Below are 16,312 nucleotides of genomic sequence, written 5' to 3'. Positions count from 1 at the left end.
GCGTGAGTGTGGTGTACACACTGGTTGTATGAGCTGGCTTTTATGAGCCAGTCGTCTAGGTATGGGAAGACGTGGATGTGTTGTCTTCTCAGGTGTGCTGCCACTACCGCTAGGCACTTGGTAAACACTCGTGGCGCTGTGGTGACTCCGAAGGGGAGTACTTTGAATTGGTAGTGGTGACCGTCCACTACGAATCTGAGAAACTTCCTGTGAGCGTTGTGAACGGGAATGTGGAAATAGGCGACTTTGAGGTCTATGGTGGTCAGGAAGTCGTCCTGGGAGAGCAGAGGAAGCACCTGCTGGAGTGTGACCATGTGAAAGTGGTCTGAGTGTATGTATTGGTTAAGGAGTCTGAGGTCCAGAATGGGTCTTAGAGATCCGTCCTTTTTTGGTATGAGAAAATATAGGGAGTAAACTCCCTTGTTTTGTTGGTGGGTAGGAACTGGTTCTATTGCATTTTTTTGTAGGAGGGAGATCACCTCCTGCTGTAAAAGTGACAAATGTTCCTGTGACATTGGGCGCTGTTTGGGTGGAATGGTTGGGGTGGGGGGGGGGGGGTGGGGGGGGGTTAGATGTTAGTTCTAGACAGTGGCCTGATTGAATTATGTGTTGCACCCATCTGTCTGAGGTGATGGTAGCCCAGAAAGGAAGGAAATTGTGGAGTCTGCCCCGGACTGGAGTGGAATAGTCTGGGGGGAGTGGAGGGAAGTCACTGGGTGGGGGTGGAGGCAGAGCGGGAGGTGTTAGTTTTGCCTCTGCCTTTGTAACCCCTAGTGAAGGTGGATTGGGTAGGGGCCTTGTAGGAAGTGGAGGTGCTGTCGGAGGGGTAGCCTCTGGCGGTGCTTCTAAAGGAGGAACGGCGAAAGGAGCGCCTGGGAGCTTGCGACTGCAAGGCTCCCATAGATTTTGCTGTGTCTGTGTCCTTTTTTCATTTTTTCGAGGGCTACATCGACATTAGGGCCAAAAAGGTGTTTCTCATCAAAGGGGTGGGTGAGGATGGAACTCTGAACCTCAGGTTTGAACCCTGAAATGCGTAGCCAGGCATGTCTACGCAGAAGGACGCTAGTGGAGGCGGTGTCAGCTGCATCGAGGGCACAACAGATGGAGGTATTAGTGATATTTTTACCCTCCTGAATTAGTTCGTTGGTCCTATGTTTGTATTTGTCAGGGAGGTGTTGCATTATTGACTCCAGCTCATCATAATGTGCCCCGTCTGGCTAAGAGCGCTTGGGTGTTAGCAATGCGCCATATGTTGACCGCTTGGGACGCTGTCCGCTTGCCAGAGGCGTCCAGGAGTTTAGACTCCTTATCTGGCGGTGGAGCCTCACCTGATGCCTGGGAATTGGCACGTTTCCTCGCATTGGAGACTACCAGGGAGTCTAGTGGTGCGGGGCCTTTAATGTAGGTTGAATCTGTTGGGGTGGCCTTATATTGTTTCTCGATGCGTGGGTTAATGACCCTGGCCCTAACGGGGTCTTTAAAGACCTCTGGAGCGTGCTTAATAACCCCTTTAAGCATGGGCAGAATTGAGGTGGACCTCTGTGCAGTGTCAAACGTATCGAAGAGGAAATCCTCCTCTACGGGGTCTGTATGGAGATCAACCTCGCGGTAGTGGGCAGCCCTATGGAGTAGCTGGTTAAAGCCCATGGTGACTTTGGGGTGGGGGAACGGGGAGGGTCTAGAAGGGTAAAGATCATCCTGCGGGACCTTAGGGACGCCTGGGATGTTGTAGTCGTCCCATGGGTCTGGGGCGGCTGTAGGAGTAGGGTCCCTTGTTGATTGGTTGTCCGCCCCTTCCCCTGCGTCGTAGATAATGTCATCATCATCCTCCTCATCTGGAGATGGTGTGGGAGAATGATGGGGTGGGGGAGGAGGAGATGGGGTGGGGGAGGAGGAGGAGAAGGAATCCTCAAAGGGGAGGTGGCAAAGTCTCTCCTTTTTGGTGTTGGAGTTGGTGCAGGCTTGTCCAGTGATCTTTTTCTGGTGCTAAGCGTCAAATGCCCAGTCTTTGGATCCGTTACGAGGGTTTTCTGGTAAGGATCGGGTCGAAACAGTTCCTCTGTAAGGGGCAGATTCTTCGGTGCGGATGGTGTCTGAGCCGTGGGTTTTTTAGGCGTCAATTCAGCACTGGTTCTTGGTTTGGAACCATGGGGTTTAGAAGTGACTTCCTCGGTTCCGAGGTGGGTTTCCAGGTTTGGGAGTCGAGGCTTTTCTGCTTCTTGCTTGGCTGCGAGGGTGTTATTGGTGTAGAGGTGCTGTTGCCCGTCTTCAGCGCCGAGTGCTTCGGTGTCAAGCTCGGCGCGGACGAGGAAAGGGGCGTTTTCATTTGCGGTGCTGGTGTCGATGAGAGTTTTTCGGCACAGAGGGTAGGCTGGCTCGAGCCAGAGCTGCCTGAAGGCTTGATGGGCTTCTTAACCAGGCACGGAAGCGAGGTATGGGAAGCAGTCTTTTGGTGCATACCTAGGCCCGAAGGCGTGACCGAAGCCTTTTTCAATGGCGTGGAGGGGGGTTTAGGGTCGGGGTCGACGTCTGTACTCACGTCCCTCTGTGCCGGAGTGATGTCCTCGACGTCAGAGTCGTCATCTTTGGAGGCGCTGACGAGGCCCTCTTCGGTGTGCTGGTGTTCCGGAACATCGACTCCTTCTTCAAAGATGTCGTCGTGGATCGAAGTCGACGAGTGAGCCTTTGTTCTCCTTGCTAGTCGGTCCCGGATCGTCTTCTTCGATCGGAAGGAGGCGGAAGCTGGACAGTCCCTTGCCTCGTGTTCTGGAGAGAGGCAGAGGTTGCACACCTCATGGAGATCGGTGTGGGGAAACTTCGACCCACATCGAGGACACTTTTTAAATGGCGTCTTTTCCATCAGCCAGGACCAGAGCCCAAGTAGGCCCGAAGGCCTTCGTCGATGACCGGAATCGAAGGCTTCGATTGTTGAGTCGCGTCGAGTGTGGAGAACGCGATCAAGACAATACCGTCAAAGGGGGGGGAGGATTGCGCGCCGAACAGGAAAACTGGAACAGTTCTGAACTGGAGCGCCAAGAACACATCCGAGCCCGATGGCGGAAAAAAAAAAAAAATCTGAGGATGGAGCTGAAGCCCATGCGCAATATGATCCAAAGGAGGAGTCACATACCTCGTGACTTCCAAAGACTTTCCAAAGAAAAACAACTGCAACATCCGGGCCCAACACCAGATGGCGATCTATACACAGTGTGTAATCAGCAGCTCATATGCCTCGAACAACACCTTTCCTCTATTTGTTTCTAACAGGATTTGTTTTTGGTTGACTGTTTTAAAATGTTCCTTGCTTTTTCAGTATCTACATTTTAAACTTGAAAGTGGGTGTCCTCGCTGTAGCCAAGTATGGAGTTCCATTCATCTTTTTAATACCGCTGCTAGTATAAACTCAGTAGGCAGAAAGCTCACCCACACCCTGGGCCTCATCATGGCACCTTAAGAAGTGGCCAGTGTAAGATTAGCGAGTCAGGAAGCCAGTGTAAAATCATGACTCCCGCTACTTTGAATATGAACAAAGCCCCACACCCACGTTTCTAACACAAAACACATCCTATGAGTCATCTGAACTCTCAGCTCGACTAGAGATTTGTGAGACAGGGTTCATAGGTGGAGAAGGCATTCAGCATTAATGATTTCCAAGGAATAAATCTTCAAAAGGACAAGCAGGTATAAGCTGGTATTGCATTTAGAGCCCTTACCAGATGTCCTTCTTCGTCCACCGCATTACTACCTGAAAGGTAAGGGAGAAAGAGTTAGCCAGAGAGCAGCATTGTACACAGGGAGAAGTTTTATATTAGTCCACTGCTCGCCCCATAATGATGTACACAGCATTGGTAACTCCTAGCGATATCAATTACCCCTGCTCAGTTTGCCGTGTTTGTCAGAGGCAAAAAGAACAGATCGATGATGGACAAAATGCTGAACAAATCAAACATTTACCTCCAGTCACAAATCTGGGTAAAATCCATTGTTTTTTTGCTTGCAATACCATTCCAGTTTGGACCCAGCCATATGCAAATCAGCCTTGACCCTTCTCCCCATGGGAACAGTCCAGCCTGAACTGGCAAGCCAGGTCCTCCCTGGACTAGAAAATAAGCATCCTGCGACCGGTTTCGGGGTATCGCCCCACATCAGCCAGGCTAGCTTGAATCCGGTGGCTTAGCGAGCACAGGACCCACATCTGGGCATACCCTTCCCACTTTGGGCGACAAAAGCAAAAAGAACTATGATTGTAGTCTGCACTGCATATAGCAGGATTGAACTTTACAGGTTCACTTGTTTAAAGTGTTTCAGTAATGCCAGTAACATAACTAGGTGACAAAGTGCATGCAAATCACCCCTCCTGCATACCCAAGAATCATCTTTGCATGCTCACATTTGTGCCACGCCCCCCCACACCCATTCAACTGTAAAATAGGAGAACTGTGGCTGAACTAAAGACATGGAGATGGAGGTGGGCTGACAGTAATGTCATAACACTTGAGACCAAATCCCAAAACGACAACTTGAGTAATCCTCCCCCATGGTTACATCCACCCTCATTTACAACATGTGAAATAAAACCAAAGCTGGCACCAGTTTGAGAATAAAGTCCAGCATGAGCTTCTGCCTGCTGAAATTGACAAATGCATTAGAAGTAGATAGAATAGTCCTTACACTACAGCAGTCCCCAAGCACACTCACATGACACGTGTGTAGGCCAAGTAGCTGCCCTAGATATGTTTGAACCACTGAAAAGTCAATGAAGCTCATAATCAACATGAAAGCCTCCTGTGGAATGGGCACTGTGTCTTGAGTGGGAAACCATTTGTATGGAGTTGCATTTAGGTTTGCAGTGGAGGATAGGTGGGGAGGGGTAAAATCTCGATGGAAGCGTGTATCGTCCGACATTTGCTTCACAGGATAGTTGACAAGCAGCAATGCCGCCTTTGGTGTGCAAGGTTTGTATTTCTATACAGCTACACTTGCAGACAAAGCTGAAAGTCCACAAGGCATAGCATTCCTGCTCTGAACGGAGATTTTTCTAAGTGCTAGAAACAAAGTTAAATAGTGCGCACACATTAGCGACTTTTTATCTGCCTCAAAATGCTGAGGAGTTATCTTGCCTCAGTGGCAGGACAGCTTCAGTCCAAACGGCATTCGAGGCACTCGCATTTCGGAAGGGGCTAAACAGCATGTGATGGAAACATCACAGGATAAATGTTTATATGCCTAACTACACAACACCTTAACCCTTTCGCTGCGGCGGGAATTCCGCCGCAGCGCGGGTGGGGGGGGGGTTTGGGGGCAGCGCGGTGGCGCGGAGCTCATGACGGAGCCACTCCGTCATGAGCCACGGTTGAGCTGTGCTCATGACGGAGTGGTTCCGTCATGACTCCGCCCACTGCGCTAATCGCCCGCACAACGGCCGCAGCATGTCGGAACCACTCCGTCATGAGCACACGGCGACCGTGGATCATGACGGAGTGGTTCCGTCATGAGCGGGGAAGGGGTTAAAGGAAAACACATGTTTTTGCTTGCGATGCAGAATTTGGAGCCTATGTGTTTTACCACTGGAATAGGGTACTGTTGTTCAGTTTTTGTTCATTGGCACATGAATTTCTGTGCCAAGGTCATTTCAAGTTTGAGCTCTGCCTATTGGACATTGCATGTAAGGCTTTTTAAAGGCAGGAGCCTTCTGGCTCCTCAGACTAAACAAGTATTGAAAATGAAATAGGTCTCGCCTTTGATTAAGTTAAAGCCATTTGCTTTGCTAATGTATTGTATAGCAAAGCAAATGGCTGTACTGACTGCTGCGAGGAACTCAAGCAAGTGCCTTTCCCGAAAAGTAAGTACCCGAGGAGAGAGATGCATAAACAGTGCCAATAGTAACAGTATGTCACTGGTCAACCATTTAGAGGTAGATGGTGCGGTAGTACATAAGATGGCAATCTTTGTAACTTGTTGGTTTCGAACCCAGTCCTGCGTATGGAGGGTATCACCTTATTTCCAGACTTTGGTGTTTAAAGAGTCAGTGATTCAGTGAAAGGACTCTATGGTTGAAAGCCACAGAACCACAATAACTTAAGAGTCAACCTCACTGTGAAATGGATTAAGGTGAAGCAGTACCTAAAGATAAACGGAAGTGAAGAATGAGATTTTCTGCAAAAAGAGATTCAGCATCTAAAAGAATGTCCACGATTGTAGGCACTAACTTGATGACCTGCATAAACTCTGCCTGGCATAAGGCAGATGGGGTCAGAAGTAAGATTTGTGAGGGTGTGGTGGGAGGCATACTGCATCCATCTACAATAGGTTACATGCCTTCGTTACACATCAGATGGACTAAATTAAGACATTATTCAATCTGGTGCCAAATGAACAATTCTAAGTACAGTTTTGTAAGCCTCCATGGTCCCATTCTAAAGGCCCATGATTTTATTAAGAAATCGTTACAAAACATCAGTCCAAGTGCATTCTCTTTCAAGCATCTAGGAAGAAATAGTATGAGAATTCCTCTATCAGAAGTCAGCGTGATAAAGACTGGCAAACAGGCATTTAAAAATCTAATTTATAGAAAGTCGAAGCGTGATTTCAAAATATAGGAGCTAATGCTCAATGGCGATTAAATCAAATAAGAAATTCGGGGCACTTAATGAAAAGGGATCCGGCAAGGAGTGTACGAGTGCTAGTTCTATAAACAACAGTAATGTGTAGTCAACCTACATTGCTAAGATTAATAAACCTGAAGGACTTTGTGAATTCATAAACATTACCGGTTGCAGTGATCTTATCATAACTAATGGAGCAGAATAGCAAAGCATGTTAAGGCTTCTAATGCCACTGGCTCCGATGGCTGATTCAGCAATCATCTTAAGTAGAACTTCGGTTGAAAAGCCCCTCTAATAGGACTCTTCTATTAAGAAATGTTATCTGACAGAACCCTACATCTTTAGCAACACAACATAACTGAGCTGTTATTTAAAATGTGTCAAACCAGACACTGGTCATTATCACCTTTACTGAGCCCAATTCAATCAACTCCTCTAGAAGTCATAAGAACGAAACTTTAATTAGCATGAAATTGGGCGCTTCCTTTTTCTGCTGGAAGTTTTAAACTAATTTTAGTTGGTCTTTCAGGCAGCGCCTAACAAAATTTAAAGCTGCAATAAGATTGTCCTAAACTCAATAGGGAGCAGGCTGTATTCTTGGCTTGCTTCCGGTTTGCACCTCTTAGCAGGAAACAATTCGGAATGTACAGATTCTGGACAATACCTATAATGCAATCAACATGTTTAAGTAAAGATTAAGACTCTTGGTGAAGTGGCTATCTATTGGAGATGATTTATGAAACCTTGTAACAAATGACATTCTTTTTAATGTTCATTCAGTGCAAAACAATCTGTTCCAATATGACAATTCCTTTATTTATTTATTTTAATTTGGATGTATATGTGAATAGATTAGGCCATGTTTCAATACTCGAAATACTTGTACATGGAAAACCGTATTACTTGATACAACTTATTGGCTTCTATAAAGAAAGAAAAGCTTGTGTTATATTTCACTGCATGAACCTAGTGACTTTCACTCCTCCCATATTTCCCACACTCTGCGTTCAATTCAGACTCTTATATGCTTCTGCCACTGATTTTTAGCTAAAAGGACACTGCCCAAAGGTTTCCCATATACCATCAATGTAAGGTTAGGTTAGTAATAGCAACCTGACCAAGGGTACTACAATCATTGAAGACTAAAGCCTAACATCGAAAGAGTGGGTACGGCACCAAAGTTCAACCTTCGTGGAGAACAAATTTGTACCCAAAAAGCATCGCCTTCCTCACACCCATGTACAGCTAAGGGTACAGCAAATAAAGGAAACAAGCATTTGCAATGCAATAGGTCTCGCAATAATTTAGTTTGAGCTATTGGCATTGCTAAATATTGCAACATCAATTGCAACAAAAGTCTATAAATTGTAGGCTAAAAAAATGTGTATTTTTTTTTTGCAATGGTGGCATGCTGCGCTTTAGATGAATATGTTTAAAAGTAAAGTGCACCTTACTGCGATTGCTACAATAGTTAATTGTGGATGCGTTAACAATTGATGTGTGCACTGCCGGCTGGTGGCGTGTGTGTGCCTGATGGAAGCATGCACTGACGGCTGGTGGTGTGTGTGCCTGGTGAAAGCGTGCACGGACGGCTGGTGGTGTGTGCCTGGTGAAAGCATGCACTGACGTCCGGTGGCGTGTGCCTGGTGAAAGCGTGCACTGATGGCTGGTGGTGTTTGTCCCTGTAGAAATTGTGCACTGATGGCTGGTGGTGTGTGTGCCTGGTGGAAGCGTGCACTGACGGCTGGTGGTGTTTGTGCCCGGTGAAAGCGTGCACTGACGGCTGGTGGTGTTTGTGCCCGGTGAAAGCGTGTACTGACTACTGATGGTGTCTGTGCCTGGTGAAAGTGTGCACTGACGGTGTGTGGTTGTGTGTGTGGTTGTGTGTGTGGTTGTGGTTGTGTGTGGTTGTGTGTGTGGTGTGTGTGTGGTTGTGGTGTGTGTGTGGTTGTGGTGTGTGTGTGGTTGTGGTGTGTGTGGTTGGTGTGTGTGTGGTTGGTGTGTGTGTGGTTGGTGTGTGTGTGGTTGGTGTGTGTGTGGTTGGTGTGTGTGTGGTTGGTGTGTGTGGTTGTGTGTGTGGTTGTGGTTGTGTGTGTGGTGTGTGTGTGGTGTGTGTGTGGTGTGTGTGTGGGTGTGGTGTGTGTGTGTGTGGGTGTGGTGTGTGTGTGGTTGTGGTGTGTGTGTGGTTGTGGTGTGTGTGTGGTTGGTGTGTGTGTGGTTGGTGTGTGTGTGGTTGGTGTGTGTGTGGTTGGTGTGTGTGGTTGTGTGTGTGTGTGTGCTTGTGTGTGTGTGTGTGTGTGTGTGTGTGTGTGGGTGGTTGTGTGTGTTTGTGGTTGTGTGTGTGTGTGTGTGTGTGGTTGTGTCACGGGGCAGCGAAGGGGTCAGAAGGAGAAAAAGGCACAGAATCACGGGGGCAGCGAAGGTGACAGAAGTATAAAAATGCGAGACCTATTGGCTATGCCAATGCTTGTGTAATGTGTAAACAATGCGCTTTCAAAGTGAATACTGGCATAGCTCTAAAGATCGCTATCGCTCGTGACTTGCATCTGTGTCTGTTTTCAGCATGTAAAGATTCAGTGAAATGCCCTTAATCACAGGATGGGAAGCTTTCCACCGCGGGAGAAACCTTGTTTTCAAGTAGTAAATAGGTTTGGTATTGCTATTAAGCCTTATGCTGTGTTCTTTTTGTATAGGTTATATTTTCAAAAATAAAATGTTAACGTGCAGCAGAGAAAAAAAATAGCACACTCAAACTTTGCTACAGCAGAGGCACAAACAAAAGGTTGTTGTATTTTATTAACCCTTCAATTAAAGGACAACCTATGTGCGGATATACGGATGAAAGGCTGCGTGTCTTTTTTTGTAGTGGTTTATTTGTTATATGCTTTTTGCAGATTAGAAAGGGAGCTTGTCTTTTGTTTCTAGTTTATGTATTTTATTTGCTAGACAGTCGAGGGGTGGTCTGAAAAATGCCACCCGCAACCCAAGGGGATTTCAATCAATTGTGGAATGTTTTCATGATGTTCTATTAGGGTAATCCACATGCGAATTTTCTGCTGATCGTGTGCTCTGCCAAATGAAAAACCCACTATTATTAGACATGGATGTGCTGCGGTTTGAGCTGGTGGGGAATGCAAGCCTCTTCCAATCTGGAGACTGCTTGGATAAATGAAGCCACGCGTATAAACATAAATGAAACTTGGAACCCACGACTGGGTAATGCAACTCGCCAGAAGATCGGTTTTAGCATCAAAGTCTCAACTAACTTCTCTTAAACGTGCTCGGAAAAATCAGCAAGACAGAAAGCACAACATCTGGGGGGAGGTGACTATAAACGAATATTTACATACACCTAAAAGGCAGTGACTCGGAACGAGAAATGGAAGAGGGACAACGATGACTGCACCAAACAAAAGCAATGCCCCCTGCTCTCGGTTCACCCTTCCCCCTCCCTCTGCTCTCTTGTGAACTAAACTGTGGAAATTGCATTTGAGCGTTCAGTTTTGCGAAAGATACCCCATAGCAGCTACTACCATCTCTACCACTAGTAATCACTACGTTGCGGGTAAAGCTGATTTGGAGCAAGATGTGCAATTTTCTACCCAAAAAAGAACTGCAGACCATTCTGCATTCGTTTTATTTAAGGAAGAAACAGGGGTTATGTTAGTTTTAAAAATGTTTTGCCCCGTTCATGTAGGCATTTGAAATTAGTTCTATTCCTGCCGAGTGTTAGCCCATTCACCAGGTCATCCAAACAGGACGTGCAAGCATGGTTAGTTCCAGCTGTGGTGTGCAGGGTGAAGCGAGTTGCTTTTAGTGCATAAATATTCACTCCCAAAACAAGCCTGTTATTACCCGATTTGTAACAAACTGTCAGGAACAAGTCTTCTAAACCGGATGTCAACATCCCTCCTTGCATCGACCTTTTTTGAACAATTATATTTTTTCTAATGCAATCGAAGGCATTTACCAGAACAAGAGAAATCACTTTTAGAAAAGAGATTAAAGTCATTAGAATCGGCTAATCCTGCAGAGAATCACATGACGGATACAAGCCTTTGTCATTAGTGCATAGAGCATTAAACCATCTATTAGAAGGGGAAGAAAACTCAATAAGGGTTTAATGAGAGGGAAAGGAAAGCTTTAAATTGGCTGCACAGAGCAAGAAGTCTTAAGGAGGAGAGCACGTGTGTGTTATTGTGCATTCAAGGCAAACCTTGATAATGAATAACAGAGTAGTGCACTCATTTGACAATTTAGGGCTCGAAGTGCTCGGGAAGCATCTGCCATGAGTTAAGAGAAAGTTGTGAAAGAAAAGTCCACAAGCAAAAACAAGACAAGCCCGGCGGAGCGTGGCGCGCGCGCTGGGCGGGGGAGTGCATTCCAGGCGGGGGAGCGGACCCTTTGAAGTGCGCTGCCAAACGGATTGCATGGCGGCACGATGCGCGTGATTGTGCGCGTGCTAGCCATGCAATCCGCTTTTTGGGAGCACTTTTAAAACCCCCTTACAATAGTCGCGCTTTGCGATCGCTTACGCGATAGCAAGGCGAGACCTAAAAAACTGCCTTCTCACTGGATTAAGAGCAAATGCAACACCAGAAACTCTTAAGGGCTGAAAGAATAGCAAAAACGACAACATTGGCCTGTAAACCAGGGAGCAGGCAAACAGAACCTCTTCCATGCAGAGGATAAAAATAGATCAAGTGACAATTCTCATCATACCAAGAATCAAAATAAAAGTACCTCTGTCTTTTAGACATTGTACATTTGCAGAAAAAAAAAAATCACAATAGGTCATTGGGAGGCATTCTATGCAAGGAGTCAAGAAGTTGCCCCTGGCATTTGCTGTTCGAACCGCCACTGAGAGGGAAGGAAGAGTCAAACGTCACCAATTATTTAGCTGTAAGCAGGCAGGCCAAAGAAGCCACCACATGGTGTCACGTTTTAAACAGTCAACGGCTGACAATCTACATAAACGCTCAATAACAAACGGCTCTATGTAAAAGCGCCGGCTTTATGTGACCAGGGCCTAAAAAGAAGAGTGCCCAAAACACCTTTCTATGTGGGATTGGTGAACCCTTACTTGTAAATAGCAGGCCAATTCCGCACCCCCAAAATGATATATATACACACACACCACACATATTCATTCTGTAGGACCGGCCTACGGAAGAACGCTACATTTTCTGGTGTACGTTTGGATTGGTTTATGAGCAAAGCTTTGTTGTTTTGGATAAACAAGTACATTTCAATGACATGCTGACAAATTAAACAAGTTTGAATAAGGATTTTTCATCGCGTGCATTTATTCACATGGTTTCTATAGGTGAAAACAAAGAAATCCCCTGAATTTTAACAGTGACTGCCCCACCGTTCATATGAAGAAAATGTAGGATAAGCAAACAAACCTTGTCGAGCTTTAGCAATTCAATAACCTCAATTTAGACAGTAACAGACCACCCCAGTTCCTGGCACACAGCATCTGCGCTCGGAGTTACTGCTGCCGACGTGCTAAAATGGTCAAAGCTCAACTGATCTCACCTTTTTAAGACAGTTCCGTTAATCAGATGCCTTCTGACTAGAACTCGCAATGCCTTGCTCCAACTCCAAGATCACCAGAAATCTGTGCACGCTGAAAGGGGCGCACCTATCATTAGAGGCAATATGTGCCAGGTGTACAGGGGCCAGCTACACCACGATGACTATATTTAGCTACACAACAAAGCAGCAACATATCCTTATTTGCATTGGGACCTTTGACACACTTAATACTACACTGAAAAGCAACCAACAAACATTAGGAATCGGATCTCCTTCCTCTCACGTGACAGATTGAGGCCGTTTGATGACCCAATTCTCCAATTTACCGCCCTGACCCTAATCCTCTAAATCTGACTCGCCGTGCTTTCCCGGGACGGCACGCCACTCTCTATCTCGCATAAAGCCCGGAAGTTCTGGAGTTCGAAGTCCGGATCCACATCCAGTGAGAAGGTGAGTTCCGAGCAGTCCCGACACAGGCAGAACACCGTCAGCAGTATACCGCAGCGCACAGTAAATCAACTACAGGAATCTGAGAGCACCGTAGTCTGGTCTGGGAGAAAAGGGGCACCGACGGGAAACCTCAGGGATGAACCGTGATGGTAGCTTCCTACTGTACTCCTCCCCCAGCCGGTTTGTGTTTATCAGTCGGCAGTGTGTCTTGTCTCCGCCAGGCGGGGGCAACCTGTGTTTTTGGCCAGCGCAGGTTACCGACCTATTGGGAAAGCGAAACGGTGCAGGAGATCCGTCCACATAGCCGACATCACAGATACAGGAAACGATAGGTGTCACAAGCGCGTCCCGGTCAGCGGAAGCCGCTGTTTTCGTGTGACTGGATAGGGCCATCTTATAAGTTCGGATACGACGTAAATCGGTCTTGGGGACGGTGACACAGGCGACTTCACACATAACAGCGACTTAAGTACAGTGAAAATATCGACATGTACATTACAAAACACGGGGAAACAGTAATATATTTAAACTGCCCAAAAATAAAAACATGTTGGAAACAATTACAAACTACAGGAGCAATGTATTTTAATTATAAAAGGTGGCTATTGCAAAGAATATAAAGTCTTACATGGGTGAATCGAGGCTTTTGTAATACCTTACATCAATCCAGTCAAGGGGCATTGTCACGTTGGTCCTTCTATTTTCATGCGTAGATAGGCTGCCTGTTTCTGTATATACACTGTTATTTTACCTAGAGGGTTCATACTTTACAAAATGAATCGATCTTCCGCAGCACCTGTCGCAGACCAGAATAATACTTAATCCAAACCAAAATACAATTGACCCTTACCCACCCCAAACATTTATTGTGCGTCCTCAAATGTTGCAACCCCTTGTTGCTATATTGGACAGTTATAGCCTTCATAATATTCTTGAAGGTCGAATAATGCATTAACAGCAGACCGAAGGCAAACAAAGTTGGAGTATGAACAACTTCATGTAAAATTGTACAGTGCACGTAGATTGTGTAGATTTCAGTTATAGGAGAATGAGTTTGTGCACCAAATTGAAACATAGTGTCTCCCAGCTAATAAAGCAGAGTGTGTGATGCCGCGAGTGAGAGATCCAATCCCGTGGGAGGGACTAAAAGGAGACAAGGCGGCAACAAGGAGGGACCAATAAGCCTCCTTTTCAATGGTGAGCCTGCGTTTTGCATGCAGGATGACGCCAGCTAATGAGGAAGATGGGCGGGACTTCAACTCCGCCTCCGAGAGCTTTGGAATCTGTATTGATTCCAAGAAGCTCTCGGACGACGAGAGCAGCGCATGCGCGCTGCTTTCGCCAGCCGAGACCTAAAAAAATATCAATGGTTCTTCATGGAAAAAAATATTGGTGGAATGGACATCTTCCGTCCAAGAGTGACCTACAGCCCCTTCAAAAACAGACGTTTGCTCGTGGAGAGAGAAGTCTGAGATGAATTCATTACGTGGTGCTGGAATCACCAAGACCAGCCAAAACCACAGTGAAGGAAATCAAAAGAATTTTGGGGAGGTTTTGACAAAGCTCTTTGAGGTGCACTTTTGGCAGAGAATATCATTCTACAATGCATCATTCTACAGAAAACACGAAAAGCAGACTACCAACTGATAAAGTAGGCTGTGTGCGCACATCATCTCCTAGTCCTTGTCAGGTAAATACATGGGTAAGTTCAGTGCAAACTTTGACCAAAAGTGTGTTCCCAAGCCAAGGGCATGAAGGTTTCCTCAGATTCCCAAGTGTCATCTGCTTCAAATCACTAGGACATGGAAGGAACACGTTTTACCAAGCTAAATAGTTGAGCATTATGAATTTAGATCCAAGTGAAGCCGTTAGTCACTAGAGATGTAGTGGGGAATAAACTTCTTCAGAAGTGACTTAAGATTGAAACACACAGCAAGAACCAAGAATACTTTTGCAAACACAATGTAAGGTGAGAATAGTTTTGGTATATGGATGCCTATACGCCTTCTACATTGGTCGCTTTTATGTAAGAACAGGTATCAGGATTTGCAGGCAATAACCTTCTGCAAACAGTATATTTCACTGCAGAGCACTGTCCTCAGAGGTGCTTACACACACATACCACATGCAGTACAGCCATCAACAACTGCGAGTGTATAAGCAACTTACCAAACACATAGACGACAGCTCCGGCACCGCCAAGGCCCATTAGCCCTGCTAGCCGCAACACCATTTTTTTAGCATATGCTGTACTTTCCTTCTGCTTCTTCTCCTTTTGTTGCTCCTCTGAATCTTTCGAGCTTTCATTTTCAGAAGTCTGCATAGGACAGAATATGTGAAAGGAAGCAGTTACTCACTTCAGATAAGTAAACTGGGAGACAAAGCGTTTCTAAGATTGTAGATATGTCTCCAGCTACAACAAAGCACATCTTTGGACTGAATGGTTCTGCTACAGCGACCTTCCACTACAAAAGAAATAAGTTACTTACCTGTAACTGCAGTTATCCAGTATTAGTATCTTTCATAGATTCACATGCTTGAATCAATCCCCGATGTGGGAGTCCCATGGTACTAAGAATACAGCAGTATGAAAATTTCCATAAGCTATCATATTAGGCCATGAAGTTAATAGCAGGTCTACCTCCTTTTAAAAAAATGACAAAACTTTAGATACAACTAATCAGTATTTAGCACCCTCTAGAATCTTAACAAGAGAAGCTGAATCCCTCAGATTTTCCAGCACAAGTGTGGATAGGTAATACCAAAGTATAAGGGAAGCATCTCAGGGGAGGAGGGTGGGGTGCATGTGAATCTATGAAAGATACCAATACTGGATAACTGCAGTTACAGGTAAGTAACATATTTCAGTATTGGGGTATCTTTAATAGATTCACATGCTTGAATCAGAATAGCAAGCAGTATTATAACAACTGTAAGTACCCTTAGAGGATGGTGGGTAACATTTGAACATGAAAATATCAATACAAACGCATATCTCTCATAAATATACTTATGCATAGACATATGTATGTAAAACGTATAAAGACAGAATAAACATTCCTATAAACAGTAAAGTAAAAGTCAAACATTTTCAGTAATCAATCAGTAAGATCAGATTTGAAATCCAGGTCATTTTAAAATATAAACAACTCTATTGAAAGCGGCTCACCTTATTGGAATAAATGGCGTAACACCGCCTTTCCTACAGCTGCGTCACGTCGCTGCGTTGATTCCAGGCATTTATGCTGCGTGAACGCGTGGATGCTTTTTCACATTGCAGCTCTGCAGATTTTCTCCAGTGGAATGCCTGAGAACATAGCAACCGAGTTAGAGATGACTCTTGTGGAATGCGCTCCAAACTTTCTTGCCAAAGGGTTGTCTTCTTTGTCATGGCAAAACTGTATTGTAGCTGCGATCCATCTGGCAATGGTCGCCCTAGTAACTCCAGTGCCGAGACAACCTTGCCCATAAGCTAAGAAAAGTTGGTCAGTATTGCAGATATTCTTGGTCCTTTGCAGGTAGAATTTAAGACACCGCTTAATGTCTAAAGTATGTAGAGTCTGTTCTGAATGCGTGGCCGGATTGGGAAAGAAAGTTCTGAGAATAACAGGTTGGCTTAGTTGGAATTGTTATGGAACCTTAGGGATGAATTTAGGATTTGTTCTGAGGACCACAAAGTGAAACGTAGAAACGTTTCCTTGATAGTAAAAGCCTGT

General features: G+C 45.5%; 1 protein-coding gene across 1 annotated transcript in view; it reads right to left on the bottom strand.

Annotated features, from left to right (window-relative positions):
• TIMM50 (translocase of inner mitochondrial membrane 50) overlaps positions 1 to 16,312 on the bottom strand; it is a 264,504-nt gene that overhangs the window by 216,282 nt on the left and 31,910 nt on the right. The window contains exons 2-3 of the mRNA XM_085625193.1: positions 14,766 to 14,913; positions 3,714 to 3,745 (exon numbers count right to left, since the gene is read on the bottom strand). Coding sequence (XP_085481319.1) covers positions 3,714 to 3,745; positions 14,766 to 14,913 — 180 coding nt within the window. The remainder of the gene's footprint in view (positions 1 to 3,713; positions 3,746 to 14,765; positions 14,914 to 16,312) is intronic.

This window comes from Triturus cristatus, chromosome 9, assembly GCF_964204655.1.
Source record: "Triturus cristatus chromosome 9, aTriCri1.1, whole genome shotgun sequence".
NCBI lineage: Eukaryota > Metazoa > Chordata > Amphibia > Caudata > Salamandridae > Triturus > Triturus cristatus.
The sequence above is the reverse complement of the archived record's forward strand: the minus strand, read 5'-3'. Positions and strand labels throughout refer to the sequence as shown.